The following is a 19,035-nucleotide window of genomic DNA, read 5'->3' on the forward strand; positions in this document are numbered from 1 at the left end:
ACTTAGCTTCCAGCCCAACCCAACACTGGGGCCTTACTGGAAAAAGCAGCTCTGTGTTCAGACATAGAGAGAATAGTAAACACACAGGTGCTGGGCCGCATGTCATACAGTATAGATTGGTTTAGAAAGGATCTTCCATTAGCACCCAATGCAAAGTTTCTATCCAACGACCTTAGTCAGAGCAAAGACAAAGCAATCTCAAAAGGTTGTGGGATAAGGCACGTAGAATGAGGCATTTGATTGTAATGCATCATTGTGGTGGTCCTGTGATGCCTTACCTACAGTTGTGTTGTAGGTAGCACAAAGCGTATCAGCAGGTCTTAGTGGAATGGTCCTCTGCTTTGATTACATCTCCTTTAGTTTGCCCTTTATCTTTTGACCCCACGCCCTATAACCCAACCTCTCTCTGATACGTGGTCATCACACCTTCTCTGACCTGCCCGGAGCCTATGGTGACCCCTAGTCATTCCACAGAGGTTGGGCCTTGGCCCCAGCTTCCTACTCCGGTGTGAACCTGCTCTTTGTCTCACCTCCAGGTGCAAAGTGCTGCTGTATCTTATTGAATTAATCAAACCACAGTGCTTCACAGACCTTTAGAGGAACAGATATGCTTTTCATTCTCATCGACGGCCCCAGTCCACGTAATTGATTCATCAGGAGATCCTGCATGTAATGCAGTAGGACACACTCAAGCAAGGAGTAATCTCACGCTCATAGTGCTGTTAATTGGCCCATGATATTGATGTACGGTCAATTTAAGATGAGTGTGTGACTGAAATGAGAGAGCGATATGCCAGTGGATGAGTAGGTTTAACTATATTGAACAAAAATATTAAAGCAACATTTTCAAAGATTTTACATTATAAGGGAATCAGTCAAATGAAATACATTAATTAGGCCCTAATCTATCGATTGCACACGACTGGGCCTTTCAGGGCATAGGCCAACCCACTTGGCAGCCAGGCCCTACCACTGGGGAGCCAGGCCTAGTCAATCAGAATGAGTTTTCCCCCCAAAAAGGGCTTAATTACAGACAGAAATACTCCTTAGCACCCCGCCCCCACCGATGATACCGCAGGTGAAGAAGCCGGATGTGGAGATTAAGCACTGGCATGTTTTAAATGTTTATTTTATTTAAAAAGGCGAGTCAGTTCTTATTTACAATGACGTCCTACCCCGGCCAAACCCGGACAACGCTGTGCCAACTGTGTGCCGCCGTATGGGACTCCCAATCACGGTCAGATGAGAATCAGCCTGGATTTGAACCAGGGACTGTAGTGACGCCTCTTGCACTGAAATGCAATGCCATAGACCGCTGCACCACTTGTGGTCTGCGGTTGTGAGGTTGGTTGGACGTACTACAAAATTCTCTAAAACTACATTGGAGGCAGCTTATGTTAGAGAAATTAATATTAAATTCTCTGCCAACAGCTCTGGTGGACATTCCTGCAGTCAGCACCTTAATTGCACGCTCTCTTTAAAACTTGAGACATCTGTGGCATTGTGTTGTGTGACAAAACTGCACATTTTAAGTGGCCTTTTATTGTTCCCAGCACAAAGTGCACCTGTGTAATGATCACGCTGTTTAATCAGCTTCTTGATATGGCACACCTGTCAGGTGGATGGATTATCTTGGCTAAGGAGAAATGCTCACTAACAGGGATGTAAACACATTTGTGCACAACATTTGAGAGATATAAGCTTTTTTGCGAATAGAAAATGTCTGGGATTTTTTTATTTCAGCTCATGAAACATGGGACCAACACTTTACATGTTGCGTTTATATTTTTGTACAGTGTATTTATGTATTTATCTATACTTGTATTTATCTATACCTGACCTTAGTATTCTTTGTTTTCTTTATTATTTTGGTTTGGTCAGGGTGTGACGAGGGTGGTGTGTGTGTTTTTGTCTTATCTAGGTTTTTTTGTATGTCTAGGTGTGTGTGTCTAGTCTAGACATATGTAGGTCTATGGTGGCCTAGATTGGTTCCCAATCAGAGGCAGCTGTTTATCGTTGTCTCTGATTGGGGATCCTATTTAGGTTGCCATTTTCCAGTTTGGTTTGTGGGTTATTGTCTATGTGAAGTTGCATGTCTGCACTCATTGTTTATAGCGGTCACGTTAGTTTGTTTAGTGTTCTTCGTGTTCATTCGTCTTACATTAAAAGTATGTATTCACATCACGCTGCGCTTTGGTCTCCTCACTACGACGTTCGTGACAATACTAGTGTAAAACCAAATCAAGCGTGTGATTCTGGTATGGAGATTGTAGTGAAATATTCATAAGACTACATTAGCCTGCAACTGACAAAACATTGAAGGTTTAGTTCATGTTAAGGGACTCTTGTGATTGTCTGTTGGAGTAAAAGTCTCAGTAAAGGTCATATTCTGTACCTTGCTGAATGCACTATTTCCATGTTAACAGTATCATGTCAAATGCGTTCGTGTCAAGGGGAATGAAGCTGGTGGATGGTAGTGTGAGCCCACCTTAAATGGCCTGGTCCTTAAGTTTGTATGTGTACATATGTTTACCTGAGGCAGGGTCTCCTTAATTACGATCTCAGGTTCATCTTCACAACCTTAGCACTGCTTCCGGCCTGTGGCTCTGTAATGTCAACTCACAGCAGTGCTCTGCTCTTCGCTGTGCAGTTAGTCCTTCCTGGAGTTGACACAGCATGAAATGGGTGCAGTTGTTAAGGGACTATTTTTGTCTGAATGACAATCTTCAGATTGAGAAGCAGATGTTGTCATAAAGGCTTTACATCAAGACAATAACAGTATATTGCTATCACTCCTTGGTGGGTCGTCAGACTCAAGGCTGACAACTCAATGTACTGTAAAGTTAGAACCAAAGAGTGTTACAGTTGATATCACAGATGATCTGGGGACATGTTATCACTGACTAGGCCTAATTGATGAGCATTTAGGGAATTCTACATTGAGTAAAGAAATACCCTTACAACAAAAAACACATGTCAAATTTGCAGTTTCACAAGTGAAATCGCATTTTCAGATGTGAAATAGCTGTTTTCACATGTTGAGCTTAAAATAAATACTTTGTTAATGTTTCAACCAAAGATTGCCACTTTAAACACCTTTAATGTTATTATTTGGTGCAATCCTCTAGTGAGTGGGTTTCTTCATTTTGTGCCATTAAGCAAAACTTCTGAAGTAGGAGAAAATGGTTGTTAGTATTGCAAACAAAAAGAATGATATTGAAAGCAAAACATAAACCCAAAACTATTGATAATAAAATATTGCATTACATTTTTCATATTAAATGTTTTTGTAAAGGTAGTGTTGAGACATATCCCCTGCTCCCTCACAAGTTCCATAGACCTTGTCCCTGTGTGGGCTGGATGTTTATGTCACGTGTACAACATCATGTCAGGGTGAGGGAGCCAATCTAATACAGAATGTAGAGGTGGGTATGAGGTTAGTCCTTTTTTGGTAGGAGAGCTCCCCTGCTGATAACAGTAGGAGTGGCATGCAGGTGGTGCTCTCTCTGTATGTTGCTCTTTGTCCAACTAGTCCTCCTTCAAGCCTGGGCAATGTCACCTTGTCTGGGCATGGCTTCCCATTCATATCATCACTATTGACTTGATTTTCTATAATGGAAGCTTCTCTAATGTCAAACATGTAAAGTGTGGTGTACTGCGGGGCAGCTCTCTAAGCCCTCTACTCTTTTTTATTTTTACCAATGACCTGCCGCTGGCATTAAACAAACCATGTGTGTCCATGTATACTGATGATTCAAACATGTACGCATCAGCAACCACAGCTAATGAAGTCAATGAAACCATTAACTTAGAGTTGCATTCTGTTTTGGAATGGGTGGCCAGTAATAAACTAGTCCTGAACATCTCAAAATTTAAGAGCATTGTATTCGGTACAAATCGTTACCAAAGTTCTAGACCTCATCTGAATCTGGTAATGAATAGTGTTGCTGTTGAACAAGTTGAGGAGACTAAATTACTTGGCGTTACCTTAGATTGTAAACTGTCGATAGTCAAACATATAGATTCAATCATTGTAAAGCTGGAGAGAGGTCTGTCCCACACCATAGTCCAAAAAGGCAAGTTCTGCAGGATCTAGTTTGGTCTTATCTTGATTATTGTCCAGTCGTGTGCTGCAAGGAAAGACCTAGTTAAACTGCATCTGGCCCAGAACAGAGCAGCACGTCTTGCTCTTCATTGTAACCAGAGGGCTGATATAAATACTATGCATGCCAGTCTCTCTTGGCTAAGAGTTGAGGAGAGACTGCATCACTTCTTTTTTTTATTGGAAACATTGTGTTGAAAATCGCATACATTTTTTGCATAGTCAACTTACACACAGCTCTGACACACACACTTACCCCACTAGACATGTCACCAGGGGTCTTTTCACAGTCCCCAAATCAAGAACAAATTCAAGGTTTTCAAATTCAAGGAGGCAGGTGGAAGGGGATAAAAGTAAGGAACTTGTATGTCGGCCTTATATTAATTAAAAAACATAAATGGTTAAAGAAAAGTGTGATAAATAAAAACATATACCAATTTCATTTAAGGACCAAAAAACTTACAGCTGTGCCATATAAATTGCAAAATAGTTGGGAAGAGATTTTCGATGTACCCATTCCATGGCACATGGTTTATGAATTGATACGCAAAACAACGCCGGATTCATAACTTCGAATTTTTCAATTTAAATTATTGTACAAAATTCTTGCAACTAATAGAATGTTATATATATGGGGGATACAATCTTCCCAGCTCTGTAGATTCTGCTGTGAGGAGGCAGAGTCATTAGACCATTTATTTTGGTATTGTCCGCATGTAGCTCGTTTTTGGTCACAGGTCCAGGAATGGTTGAAGAATTGCAACATTTGCGTAGAACTAACGCTACAGATAGCAATACTGGGGGATTTGAAAAGCCATAGTCAATCAATCAATAATATAATAATTATTTTAGCAAAAATGTTTATTTTTAATTTACAATCCGTGGAAGCTATGAGAATAGGAAGATTCAAATCTTTTGTGAAGCATCACAGCACAGTTGAAAAATATATGGCAAATAAAAATCCGGAATGGATGATGTTGGAAGATAGATGGGAAAGGTTGAGGGGAGCTGAAGGGTGGGACTAATAACAAGATAAACAATGTAGGGCATACGGGATCTGTGAAATGTGTATAGGTGCGGAGCTATTGTGAAATAGCACAGTTACAAGTGGAAATCAAACTGGATGGACAACAGAAATAGAGGAAGGACTAAGAACAAACAAGAGAGAACTATTATAAAGTAGACTGTGTCTGTAAAATGTGTATAAGATGTATAAATTGAAGGTAAAAACAGAAATGTTTATCAGTTTACTCCAATTGGGGGATCGGTGGTAGGGTTTGCGGGGAATAATAATAAAGGTATACTCTTTAAAAAAAGTATGTATGTCTATGTAGGTATGTGAATGTATATATGTGTATATGTATGCATACGTGAATGGATATATATATTTACCCCAAAAAATATGGGGGATTGGAAATGATGCAGACAATTACATTGGAAGCAACATTCTTTCCGCAATATTAAGCTGATCCACCCCCCAAAAAAAAAAAAAAAAAAAAAAAAAAGAACAAATTCAAGAAACCGTACTGTATTATGTAGAGCCATTATTGCATGGAACTCTATTCCATCTCATATTGCTCAAATAAACAGCACACCTGGTTTAGAAAAACAGATAAAGCGGGGCCTTCCGAGTGGCGCACCAGTCTAAGGCGTCATTACAGACCCGGGTTTGATCCCAGGCTGTGTCGCAGCCGGCTGCGACTGAGAGACCCATGAGGCAGCGCGCAATAGGCATAGCGTCGTCTGGGTTAGGGGAGGCTTTGGCCGGCCGCAATGTCCTTGTCCCATCGTGCTCTAGCAACTCCTTGTGGCAGGCCGGGCGCATGCAGGCTGACTTCAGTCACCAGTTGTACGGTGTTTGCTACGACACATTGGTGCGGCTGTCTTCCAGGTTAAGTGAGCAGTACGGCTTGGCAGGGTCGTGTTTCGGAGGATGCATGGCTCTCGACCTCGACTCTCTCCCGAGTCAGTATGGGAGTTGCAGCGATGGGACAAGATTGTAACTACCAATTGGATATCACGAGAAAGGGGTAAAAACGACAAAAAAAAACACAAAAAACAGATAAAGCAACACCTCACGGCACAACGCCTCTCCCCTATTTGACCTAGATAGTTTGTGTGTATGTATTGATATGTAAGCTACGTGTGCCTTTTACATTTAAAAAAACTTGATGTACTTCTGTCCTTGAGCTGTTCTTGTCTATTAATGTTCTGTATTATGTCATGTTTCATGTTTTGTGTGGACCCCAGGAAGAGTAGCTTCTGCTTTTGCAGCAGGTAACGGGGATCCTAATAAACAACCAAATACCAAATACTGTATCTGTCTGTTCATGACAGTTAGGTATTGTTGGGAAAAGTAGTGAAAAGATGACTTATTACAGAGCTTGAAGGAGAATTCAGGTTTGCTCTACATAGAGAAAGTTGGCATCTCCCTACACAGAGAATCTCAAAAGAGTAATGTAACATTGCCTTGAAACAGCCCTCGCCGATACGTACTTGCTCAATGTTTGGACAGCCTCTGAGATCTGATATAGTCAGATATAGTCAGAGCTAATAAAATGGAAGCCCATGGCAGCAACCTCTCTAACTTCATGAGAAAGAAAGGGCCTCATCGCCCTAAAACTTTCTGATTAAATCAGGGAAGAAAGGGAAGCAAGATATTTCCGTCCCAAGTAAATCTGTTTATTTATCCATCAGCTTACAAATGTGCTGGCCCTAGTCATATGTCTCTGGGTAATCCACTTTTCTACAGTTGCACACACAGATTTGTCAGTAATTGCATCGCCAGCCTGGTGGTGGAAACCAGAATGACCTTCCATTGAATTTGGTCGGCACACCCTGCAGTCTGCAGAGAGAGAGAGTTGAAATTCCCCATATAGTTGACACTTCACTCAGCAGAGATGCAGCTCTCAAAAACGGACTACACTGATGTGAGAATGTGACTACCACTCCCGTTGGAACTACAGTATTTCCAAATCTGGCATTTTGAAACTTCCATTTAAGAGTAGATATTAGACATTATGATGATATCAGTAGGAGCCTGAGATGACCCTTTACCAGGTGATGGTCAGTGTTGCCAAGCCAACACAGAGCAGCCAGGCTTGCTGTAGCTCCCTGGTCAATGTCCAAACATGTGATTTAATATGTACAGCTCTGTGAAAAAGTATTTGACCGCTTTCTGATTTTCTCTATTTTGGAATATTTCTGATACTGAATGTTATCAAATCTTCAACCAAAACCTACTATTAGATAAAGGGAACCTGAGTTAACAAATAACACAAATGATACTTATTTTATTTATTTAATTAACAAAGTTATGCAACACCCAATTGACGTGTGTGAAAAATGTATTGCCCCCTTACACTCAATAACTAGTTGTGAGAATGACTGTAAACAAATGCTTCCTTTAGTTGTTGATCAGTCTCTCATGTCGCTGTGGAGGAGTTGTGGCCCACTTCTTGCATGCAGAACTGCTGTAACTCAGCGACATTTGTGGGTTTTCAAGCATGAACTGTGGGTTTTCAAGCATGAACTGTTCGTTTCAAGTCCTCCCACAACATCTGAATTGAGATTGGGTCCGGGCTTTGACTAAGCCATGCCAAAACTTTAAATGTGTTGCTTTGTAGCCATTTTCATGTAAACTGGATTGTGTGTGTTGGATCATTGTCTTGCTGCATGACCCAGCTATGCTTCAGCTCACAGGAAACCGAACGCTGCATTCCACAGTAAGAACCTCATACCAACAGTCAAGCATGGTGGTGGTAGTGTGATGGTTTGGGGATGCTTTGCTGCCCCAGGACCTGAACAACTTGACTTAATAGAAGGAACCATTCATTATGCTCTAATTCTACAGGAGAATGTCAGGCCATCCGTCTGTAAGCTGAAGCGCTGCTGGATCATGCAGCAAGACAATGAGCCGAAACACACAATCAAGTCTTATTGGCAGGACTTGAAACGAGCAGTTCATGCTTGAAAAGCCACAAATGTTGCTGAGTTACAGCAGTTCTGCATGGAAGAGTGGGCCAAAATTCCTCCACAGTGACTGAGACTGATCAACAACTACAGGAAGCATTTGGTTGGCGTCATTGCAGCTGAAGGTGGCACAAGCAGTTGTTGAGTGTAAGGGGGCAATTACTTTTTCACACAGGGGTATTGGGTGTTGCATAAAATTGTTTTGTAATAAATGTAATAAGTATGTAATTGTTGTGTTATTTGTTCACGCAGGTTCCCTTTATCTATTAGGTTTCGGTGGAAAACCACATTCAGTATAAAAAAATATGCAAAAGTTGAAAAAATTTGAAATGGGACAAATACTTTTCCACAGCACTTTAGGTCTATGACCTGACTCCACAAGACAGGATCACAGCATTAAAACGTCACTCTCGCAAGAGCATGGGAATTGCACTGAGAGTGAGAGGGTGTGGTGCCAGCAAGATATCTGTATGATTACGCTTAAAAATCGTCAGCTGTCAGCTTTAAAAACATATTAGTTCTACTAGAAACCTGTAACCCAGAGGTCCGTATGTACCCCTTGATGAAAGTCCAGTCCAGTGATTAAGAGTGCCCATGTCAAGTTGGGATGCGGGGTGGAGCGGAGAGCAGTAGAGCAGAAGCCACAGAGCCCATTGTGTGCGAACACGCTGGACCTCCTCTGGCCCTGCACTGTGAAATCAGACAGAGAATTTGCCCAAAATACAGGAGTGAGTCAAGAGGAGAGGAGCAGAGTGGGAAGCACACACTCTCGTATCTCTTGTACACACACTCATGCATGTGCCGGTGCGCACACTCATACAGACACACAGACATACATTCACACTCATCTACACACCTCAGGAGCTAGTTCATCTTGTTCCTCCTCACTCCCCATACAGTTCATACGCAGATCGCTGCACTAACCATCATCACCATCATCATTATCATCACCATCATCATTCAGCTAGTCATTCAGCCTGTCTCTAGGGTTTAGGGGAAGAATGTGATTTCTTCCTAAATATTGCCCCATCCCCTGAACAAATGTGTCTCTGTGGGGTCATGTGTGCCTTCAGAACAGAGTGCACTCTGGGATAGGTAGCTCAGACATGGCGATAGTGTGCCGGCCCACTATTCCTATCTGTATGCAGCGAGAGTCACACCCTCCTAATAATGGTCCTGTATTGCTCAGTTGATAGAGCATGGTGCTTGCAACACCAGGGTTGTGGGTTCCATTCCCATGGGGGACCAGTATGAACATGTATCCACTCAGTACTGTAAGTAACTCTGGATAAGAGTGTCTGTTAAATAAGTCAAATGTAAATGAAGGAAGAGGAAACACATCATTTAAAGTGACACCACACCACCTCAATTAAAACTTCAAACTGGTCCCACACAAGGAGAAGGACAATCGTGAATATTTGATGGAGGCTGTAGCACTCTTCTTCATTTGTTTTCTCTATTCACGCCATCCGCAAAGGTCACAAGATAATATTCCAGTCACATACAGTAGGATGGTAAATAGGGAAGGTCAGAGTTAACCAAGCCCACAATACATCAAATTAGATTACATTTTTCTCCTATGCTATTAATTCCAGTGAATGGAAAATATGTCTCTGTTTGCTATTAACCTTTTCAGAGCAACAGAGAAATTCGCACATACCTTCAAACAGAAGAGTAAACTGGTTGATAGCAATATTAACTCTCCCAATCCTGACAAGATACAGTAACTAGACTTTGGGAATGTTTAAAAGACAGTTCTACTCTACTGTGGTGGTATGGTAATATGGAAACCCTCCAAACTGACCAATACGTGTCACAAGAATGATAATTACCAGAAAGAAACTATTATTACATAGCACAGAGCCCACTTTTCTAGGAGCAATGGTTGTCACTTAGCTTTAAGCAGGAGTGGACATTTAGTGATGTAGGTGGGAGTTCCAGGGAATGCATAGAGGACACCCCTAGGAAAGAGAGAGCCCCCCCCCCCACACACACACACACACACACAGTCTTGCACAGCTAACCTTGTGGGGACGTACAATTCAGTCCCATTCAAAATCCTATTTTCCCTAACCCCTAACCCTAACCTTAACCCTGACATTAACCTTTACCCAAAAACCTAACCTTAACCCTAAACCTAGCTCCTAACCCTAATTCTAACACTAATTCTAACCTTAATCCTAAACCCCCTAGAAATAGCATTTGACCTTGTGGGGACCAACAAAATGAAGACAGTGACAATGAGAAAAGTAGAGGAGATCAAGGAGGAGACGAGAAGAGAGCTTTAAGAAACAAAAAAGCAGCTGAAGAACAGAAGACACCATACAGGCCCTGAAGGAGCAGCTACCCAGGGTCATTAACCCCAGCCCACCTCACACCATGCTCCACCCACTCACACCAACCAGCTCTCCTGGAGATCCCTCTCCATCCAACACCAACTTGTCTCCCCCAGAAGATCCCACTACAACCAACACCAACCTTCCTCCCTCAGATCCCTCTCCAACAAATAACAACCTCCCTAGCACCTCTGCTAGCTCAACCAACACTCCCACCTCAGCTCATCTCCAAGAACAACCTGGGATTGGAGTCATTCTCTTTGACTCCAACGACAAACATCTACCAGAAAGAGAACTACTAGTTGGCTTGAAGCCGAGAAAAATATGGTGCCCCACGACCCAGAGTGCCCTCGAAATAATTTCAGAGGACACTTTAATAGGAGCGAAGACAATACTATTACACACTGGAACGAATGACCTGAAGAACACTAGAGGACGTGTGGCCCCAGCTATGTCAGAAGTAGCCATTATGGCCACAAAAGATACCCACCTGCAAGAATTATAATTTCATCTGTTCTCCCGCCCTGCAATGTGCCATTCAATATTATTTTAGAAAACAATGCAGAGCTCTCAAGAAAATGAGCACTAAGGCATAAAGTCTTTTTGGCACACCACAAATATATCCACCCTCCCCACATGCAAGACCATGTCCAACTAAACAGGTTGTAAAAGTCTTTACAAGGGTGCTAAAGTATAGAGGCAATATGGGAAGAAAGACCAGGAACATCGAGCCTATGGGTATCCAGAAAATAAGAACACCACAGCACTCCATTCAGAGAGCCCAGCACTCCACCCCGAGAGCCCAGCACTCCACCCCGAGAGCCCAGCACTCCACCCCGAGAGCCCAGCACTCCACCCCGAGAGCCCAGCACTCCACCCCGAGAGCCCAGCACTCCACCCCGAGAGCCCAGCACTCCACCCCGAGAGCCCAGCACTCCACCCCGAGAGCCCAGCACTCCGCCCATAGAACCCAGCACTCCACCCCGAGAGCCCAGCACTCCACCCCGAGAGCCCAGCACTCCACCCCGAGAGCCCAGCACTCCACCCCGAGAGCCCAGCACTCCACCCCGAGAGCCCAGCACTCCACCCCGAGAGCCCAGCACTCCACCCATAGAACCCAGCACTCCACCCCGAGAGCCCAGCACTCTACCCCGAGAGCCCAGCACTCCACCCCGAGAGCCCAGCACTCCACCCCGAGAGCCCAGCACTCCACCCCGAGAGCCCAGCACTCCACCCCGAGAGCCCAGCACTCCACCCCGAGAGCCCAGCACTCTATCCGAGAGCCCAGCACTCTATCCGAGAGCCCAGCACTCTATCCGAGAGCCCAGCACTCCATCCGAGAGCCCAGCACTCCAGCCAGAGAACCCAGAACTCCGCCCGGAGAGTCCAGGCTCCACCCTTGAGAACTTGAGAAGCCAGCAATCCACCCGGAGAAGCCAGTAATCCACCCAGAGAGACCATCACCTCACCCAGAGAGACTAGTACTTCACCAAGAGAGCCCAGTACTCCACCAAGATAAACCAGTACTCCACCAAGAAAGACCAGTACTCCACCAAGATAAACCAGTACACCAAGAGAAACCAGTACTCCATCTAGAGAGTCCAGTACTCCACCAAGAGAGTCCAGTACTCCACCAAGAGAGACCAGTACTCCACCAAGAGAGACCAGTACTCCACCAAGAGAGACCAGTACTCCACCAAGAGAGACCAGTACTCCACCAAGAGAGACCAGTACTCCACCAAGAGAGACCAGTACTCCACCAAGAGAGACCAGTACTCCACCAAGAGAGACCAGTACTCCACCAAGAGAGACCAGTACTCCACCAAGAGAGACCAGTACTCCACCAAGAGAGACCAGTACTCCACCAAGAGAGACCAGAACTCCACCAAGAGGGACCAGAACTCCACCAAGAGGGACCAGTACTCCACCAAGAGAGACCAGTACTCCACCAAGAGAGACCAGTACTCCACCAAGAGAGACCAGTACTCCACCAAGAGAGCCCAGAACTCCACCAAGAGGGACCAGTACTCTACCAAGAGAAACCAGTACTCCACCAAGAGAGACCAGTACTCCACCAAGAGAGCACCCCCCCCCAACCCATTACCTCCCATGCTGACATGACAGCATCCCCCCACGCGATTACCCCCATGCCGACATGACAGCATCCCCCACGCCATTACCCCCATGCTGAAATGACAGCATCCCCCCACGCCATTACCTCCCATGCTGACATGACAGCATCCCCCTCACGCCATTTCCCCCATACTGACATGACAGCATCCCCCTCACGCCATTACCCCCATGCTGACATGACAGCATCCCCCCACGCCATTTACCCCCATGCTGACATGACAGCATCCCCCTCACGCCATTACCCCCATGCTGACATGACAGCATCCCCCCACGCCATTACCCCCATGCTGACATGACAGCATCCGCCCACGCCATTACCTCCCATGATGACATGACAGCATCCCCCCACGCCATTACCCCCATGCTGACATGACAGCATCCCCCTCGCCATTACCCCCCATGCCGACACCCCTGTACCATTGAGACCAACTTTGCAACAAGACAACTATCCAGAAGTGGCATGAAAAATAGAGCATCCTGCTGCAGCTGAGCTAAACCAGATAAGGCATGTACTGAACATAATCTGATAAAAAAATCCCCCAAAATCTTTGTTATTATAAGAAATATAATTATTAGAAATACAATCTATTATCAATATGATTTCAGTTTTAGATAAGCCACCCAGGAAAGGGTTCAAATTAGTTCATGTCAATATATGGAGCCTCAGAAACAGAGTTCATGAGATTAGTAATTTGCTAATTTACTAATCCCTTTCTGAGACTCACTTAGACAGGACCTTTGATGATATAGTAGGAATACATGCATATAACATCTATAGAAAAGACAGAAATGTCTATGGAGGATGTGTTCCTCTATATATTCAGAGCCATATTCCTGTAACGCTCAGGGAGGATCTCATGACAAATTAAGTAGAAGTGCTGTGGTTGCAGGTTCACTTGCCTCATCTGAAGCCTCTTCTTTTAGGGGGCTGCTATAGTGCAAACTGTCAGTATCTGGAGAATACATGTGTGATGTTAGACAAGGTCTCTGATGCTAACAGATAAATGTATTTTCTTGGTGTCCTGAACGTTGACTGGTTATCACCTAGTTGTCCTCTCAAGAAGAAGCTTCTTACTGTGACGAATGCCTGGTGCATGACCCAGGTTGTCACTCAACCAACTACAGTGTATGCAAATAGTGTTGGATCTGTCACATCCACTTGTATTGATCATATCGTCACTAATGCTGCAAAGCTTTGCTCCACAGCAATGTCAGTTCACATTGGCTGTAGGGACCATAAAATTGTGCCCAAAACAAGGAAAGCCAAAGTACCAAAGGCAGGCCCTAAAGTTATTTATAAGAGATCATACAAAATGTTTTCTTAGGACTCTTTTGATGAAGATGTAACAAAAATGTAAACTCAGCAAAAAAAGAAACGTCCCTTTTTCAGGACCCGGTCATTCAATGATAATTCTTAAAAATGAAAATAACTTCACAGATCTTCATTGTAAAGGGTTTAAACACTGCTTTCCATGCTTGTTCGATGAACCATAAACAATTAATGAACATGCACCTGTGGAACGGTTGTTAAGACACTAACAGCTTACAGACGGTAGGCAATTAAGGTCACAGTTATGAAAACTTAGGACACTAAAGATGCCTTTCTACTGACTCTGAAAAACACCAAAAGAAAGATGCCCAGGGTCCCTGCTCATCTGCGAGAACATGCCTTGAGCATGCTGCAAGGAGGCATGGAGACTGCAGATGTGGCCGGGGCAATAAATTGCAATGTCCATACTGTCAGACGCCTAAGACAGCGCTACATGGAGACAGGACGGACAGCTGATCGTCCTCGTAGTGGCAGACCACGTGTAACAACATCTGCACACGATTGGTACATCCGAAAATCAGACCTGCGGGACAGGTACAGGATGGCAACAACAACTGCCCGAGTTACACCAGGAATGCACAATCCCTCCATCAGTGCTCAGACTGTCTGCAATAGGCTGAGAGAGGCTGGACTGAGGGCTTCTAGGCCTGTTGTAAGGCAGGTCCTCACCAGACATCACCGGCAACATCGTCACCTATGGGCACAAACTCGCTGGACCAGACAGGACTGGCAAAAAGTGCTATTCACTGACGAGTCGCTGTTTTGTCTCACCAGGGGTGATGGTCGGAATTGCGTTTATCATCGAAGGAATGGGCGTTACACCGATGCCTGTACTCTGGAGCGGGATCGATTTGGAGGTGGCTGACTGTGTGTGTGTGTTCCCCAGTGAGCATGACGTGGGGGAGGATGACATCTACGACTGTGTTCCCTGTGAAGACGATGGAGATGACATCTACGAGGACATCATCAAGGTGGAAGTTGCTCGTTCTGTGCGTGATTTCCTGCAAGACAGGAATGTCAGTGTTCTGCCATGTCCAGCGAAGAGCCCGGATCTCAATCCCATTGAGCACGTCTGGGACATGTTGGATCGGAGGGTGAGGGCTAGGGTCATTCCCCCCAGAAATGTCCGGGAACTTGCCTTGGTGGAAAAGTGGGGTAACATCTCACAGCAAGAACTGGCAAATCTGGTGCAGTCCATGAGGAGGAGATGCACTGCAGTACTTAATGCAGCTGGTGGCCACACCAGATACTGACTGTTACTTTTGATTTTGACCCCCCTTTGTTCAGGGACACATTATTCCATTTCTGTTCGTCACATGTCTGTGGAACTAGTTCAGTTTATGTCTCAGTTGTCGAATCTTGTTATGTTCATACAAATATTTATACATGTTAAGTTTGCTGAAAATAAACGCAGCTGACAGTGAGAGGACGTTTCTTTTTTTTGCCGAGTTTATGTTGGTCTGATGTGTATAAGGAGGAGAATCCAGATGCAGCACTTTGAGTATTTGTAAAATGATCCCTGCCGGTTGTTGACGAACATGCACTTGTGAGAACTATTAGAGCTCCCTGGATCGATGATGAATTGAACAATTCTTTGGTTCAAAGAAAAGATGCAACAAAAATGTGATAAATATGTCAGACTGCTCAGCTGATGTCTCAGTCTCAAGGCTTAACAATCCTTCTTTAACCTGTCTCCTCCCCTTCATCTACACTGGATTTAACAAGTGACATCAATATGGGATTATAGCCTAATGTTTAGCTGTTATTTTAATTTCTAATTGTCCTTGTCTACAACTGTTCTGTACTTTGTTGTGTATGTTTTATGTGGACCCCAGGAAGAGTAGCTGCTGCATGTGCAGTAGCTAATGGGTATCCTAATAAACAAAACAAACACGCACGCACGCACGCACGCACGCACGCACGCACACACACACACACACACACACACACACACACACACACACACACACACACACACACACACACACACACACACACACACACACACACACATCACAGTCAGAGCCTGTGCACTGCTGGCATCTCTGCTAATTAAAGGTCATTCAGTCAGTGTGGTGCCAAAAGAAAACCAAAAGAAACCGTTTCCCCAGTTTCCCATGGCCTCCAGGTCTCAGTATTTTATAGTATAGTAGGTAGAAAACTCCAGAATTGTTGTGGAACTAATGAGTTTCAATAGAAAAATACGTTCATTAGACCACTGCCTTTTATTCCCTCGGGTTACGCTGTCAAACAACTACATTCTTACAATGCCTGGAGCAGGCGTTCAATTCACTTTGCTTTGTGTTTTCTTTAGTCCTCAGAAAATGACTGAAGGGAACAAACAACTTGGAGCCTTTCAGGATTTCCGTTTTTTCTGGTAGCGAGAATTAGCATAGAATGGTGTTTTGATGTTCGACAGAAGCTTTAGTTGTGGCCTGAGCAGAAGAGAGGAGAGGGAGAGAGAGAGAGCGAGAGAGGGGGCGGGGGCAGAGGGAGCTCTCTGTGGTGGTCTAAGGTGAGCCGTATGCCTGTGCTGGTGGAGACCGTCACGACCATGAAACCATAGAACCACAACAGAATGTAACAGGTGGCTTAGTCACGGATAGGGAAAGACATCTCTTATGGTTGTCAGGCTGGTTTAATACGGTCCAGGCTGAGACGGGGCCATGTGTGACCCAGAGGAGGATGGCTGGGTGTGGGCTGATGGATGCTGCTGTGGCTGTCAGTGGGGTGAGGAGGCACACATGGATTCAAGGCTCCTGGTGCTGAATTGATCTTGCCTCCAATCTTGGATGTACACTGAACTGTCAGGGAGGGCACTGGGTTCCTGTTTCACACTTACATGAGTACACACACACACAGATACACAGATAAACATACACATGTGCACAACTCCACCCATAGTAAGTACACAGAAATGCTTTTCAACTCTGTACTGCTGCAGCTCTTAATGGGATCTCACTACATTGTTATCTACTGGGCCGACCCTCAACTTCTGTTAGTAATGGGCGTCGTACATCAGAGAGACATGTTTGTGGAGTGGTTGTGAAGCGGAATGGAAATGACATAGATCATCACTGTGGCCTGACTTCCTGACTCCTCAGCCCTGCTGATGACGGCTAATGGGAACCTACAGTTAGTTTAGCGCTCAGCGAAGTGTTAAGTGCCTAATCTGATCTCAATGTTGTGGTTAACCTTCAGTCTTAAGTCTCGTAATCACCCTTTCAGAGGAAATTGCAATTGGATAACTGACCGTGTGTGTGTGTGTTCCCCAGTGAGCATGACGTGGGGGAGGATGACATCTACGACTGTGTTCCCTGTGAGGACGATGGAGATGACATCTACGAGGACATCATCAAGGTGGAAGTTCGACAACCCATGGTAAGAGATTTGTGTTTGTGTAATTCTCTGCTTGTCTCTCTATCTGGGTACGTGTGTGTGTGTGTGTCCTCTCTGATGCTCTCTATCCGTCGGTGTGTGTTCTGTTCTGCTCTGCTCACCTCTTATGTTTTTCCATTCCTTACGCTGCAGATCAGATACATGCAGGTAAGTGCCCTGACTCACCGTTCTGTCATCCAGCTCTGTTCATCAGTCTGACATGTCCCCACAACACCCTTCCTCTCAGATGACCACGCCATTAGATCAATGGCCTACAGCGCTGGTCAAGGGAATCCCCATCTGCCCTTGTGTGTGTGACTCACCATGACATCAACATATCACCATCAACACCATGACATTGCCACTGTATGACATCATCAAAAGCAGCAAGATCAAACCCCAATACAGCCTTCATCAGTTCCTATGTCAGTTCTGTAGCTGTGCTCTCCAACACGCCTGATTGTCTTCTGATACCCAACTGGATCTGGGCCTCTGAGTCTAATTGACTCTGGTTTGACTTGATTATCCCCCTGTTGTATTATCAGAACTGCTTATAAACCTTCAGTTCTATTCCAGAGGACACATTAGAATGAATAGTCCTCTCAACACAACAACCAAGACTGCTGACAGCCGCAGCCACCCAGACAATTATGACGGAGATGTCAGAGGTTTTGGCAGGGTCGTTTTATCCAACAGTTACAGTCGCAGATGGTATTTTTTTCACCCGTTTGCATTGCACTGACCCCCCCCCCCCCCCCCCAGCCGTAGGCCCCATGAGATACTGGCCTCCCTCTGTTTGTTTTCCCTGTCATCATCATATCCCCCTCTCTAATGGCGGGCCTGTTTGCACTTCTAAATGAATCTGGATGCGGTGGGCGGGGTGTTTGCCTTGGCTGGTCCACCCTCCCCAGCACCGCTCTGCTCTGCACTGGCCCCAGATGTTACCGAAGATACAGAGCTGCAGACACAGATGTTCATTAGCACTTGCCCATGAGCAAGCCAGCCGGCACTCAACTCGTATAAATCCCCCAGTTCCAGCGTTTATGTCACCGCTTCCCACAACACGGCCAATCGGCTTGCGTTACACGGACCGGGTCCCAGCAATTACAGTTAATCAAAAGTATCATATTCTATTGCGTCATGTTGGAGTGATGAGTGAGAATTGGGCTCAGTTCATTAAAAGTGCTCATCAAATTCCCATTGAGTGGTTTGGATGCAGTGCTGCAGGGCCTCTGGGTGTAGCTGGACGCTGTTCTGGAATCCCCCTGTCTGGTAATGTTGACAGTCACAGCTCCCTATTGGCATCGGGTACTTTACATTGATGAATGTAACTCAAAGTTATAAATAAAATATATATTTAAATGAGAGATTTTTCAAAATAGCCACCCTTAGCCTTGATGACAGCTTTGCACACTCTTGGCGTTCTTTCAACTAGCTTCACCTGGAATGCTTTTCCAACAGTCTTGAAGGAGTTCCCACATATGCTGAGCACTTGTTGGCTGCTTTTCCTTCACTCTGTGGTCCAACTCATCCCAAACCATCTCAATTGGGTTAAGGTCGGGTGATTGTGTAGGCCAGGCCATCTGATGCAGCACTCCACACTTGGCCAAATAGCACTTGGCTAAATAGCCCTTACACAGGCCGGAGGTGTTTTGGGTCATTGTCCTGTTGAAAAACAAATGCTAGTCCCACTACGTGCAAACCAGATGGTATGGTGTATTGCTGCAGAATGCTGTGGTAGCCATGCTGGTTAAGTGTGCCTTGAATTCTAAATAAATCACAGA

The 19,035-nt window shown here is 44.9% G+C and overlaps 1 protein-coding gene across 13 annotated transcripts in view; it reads left to right on the forward strand.

Moving 5' to 3' along the window:
- Positions 1-19,035, forward strand: part of LOC129818514 (guanine nucleotide exchange factor VAV2-like) — a 233,384-nt gene that overhangs the window by 175,028 nt on the left and 39,321 nt on the right. For 9 of the 13 annotated variants that reach the window (XM_055874476.1, XM_055874478.1, XM_055874480.1 and 6 more), the window contains exons 5-6: positions 17,149-17,254; positions 17,405-17,419. In XM_055874476.1, the coding sequence (XP_055730451.1) occupies positions 17,149-17,254; positions 17,405-17,419 (121 nt within the window). The remainder of the gene's footprint in view (positions 1-17,148; positions 17,255-17,404; positions 17,420-19,035) is intronic. The other 4 variants (XM_055874481.1, XM_055874484.1, XM_055874489.1 and 1 more) reach the window with 1 other exon arrangement.

This window comes from Salvelinus fontinalis, chromosome 21 (assembly GCF_029448725.1).
Source record: "Salvelinus fontinalis isolate EN_2023a chromosome 21, ASM2944872v1, whole genome shotgun sequence".
Lineage (NCBI taxonomy): Eukaryota > Metazoa > Chordata > Actinopteri > Salmoniformes > Salmonidae > Salvelinus > Salvelinus fontinalis.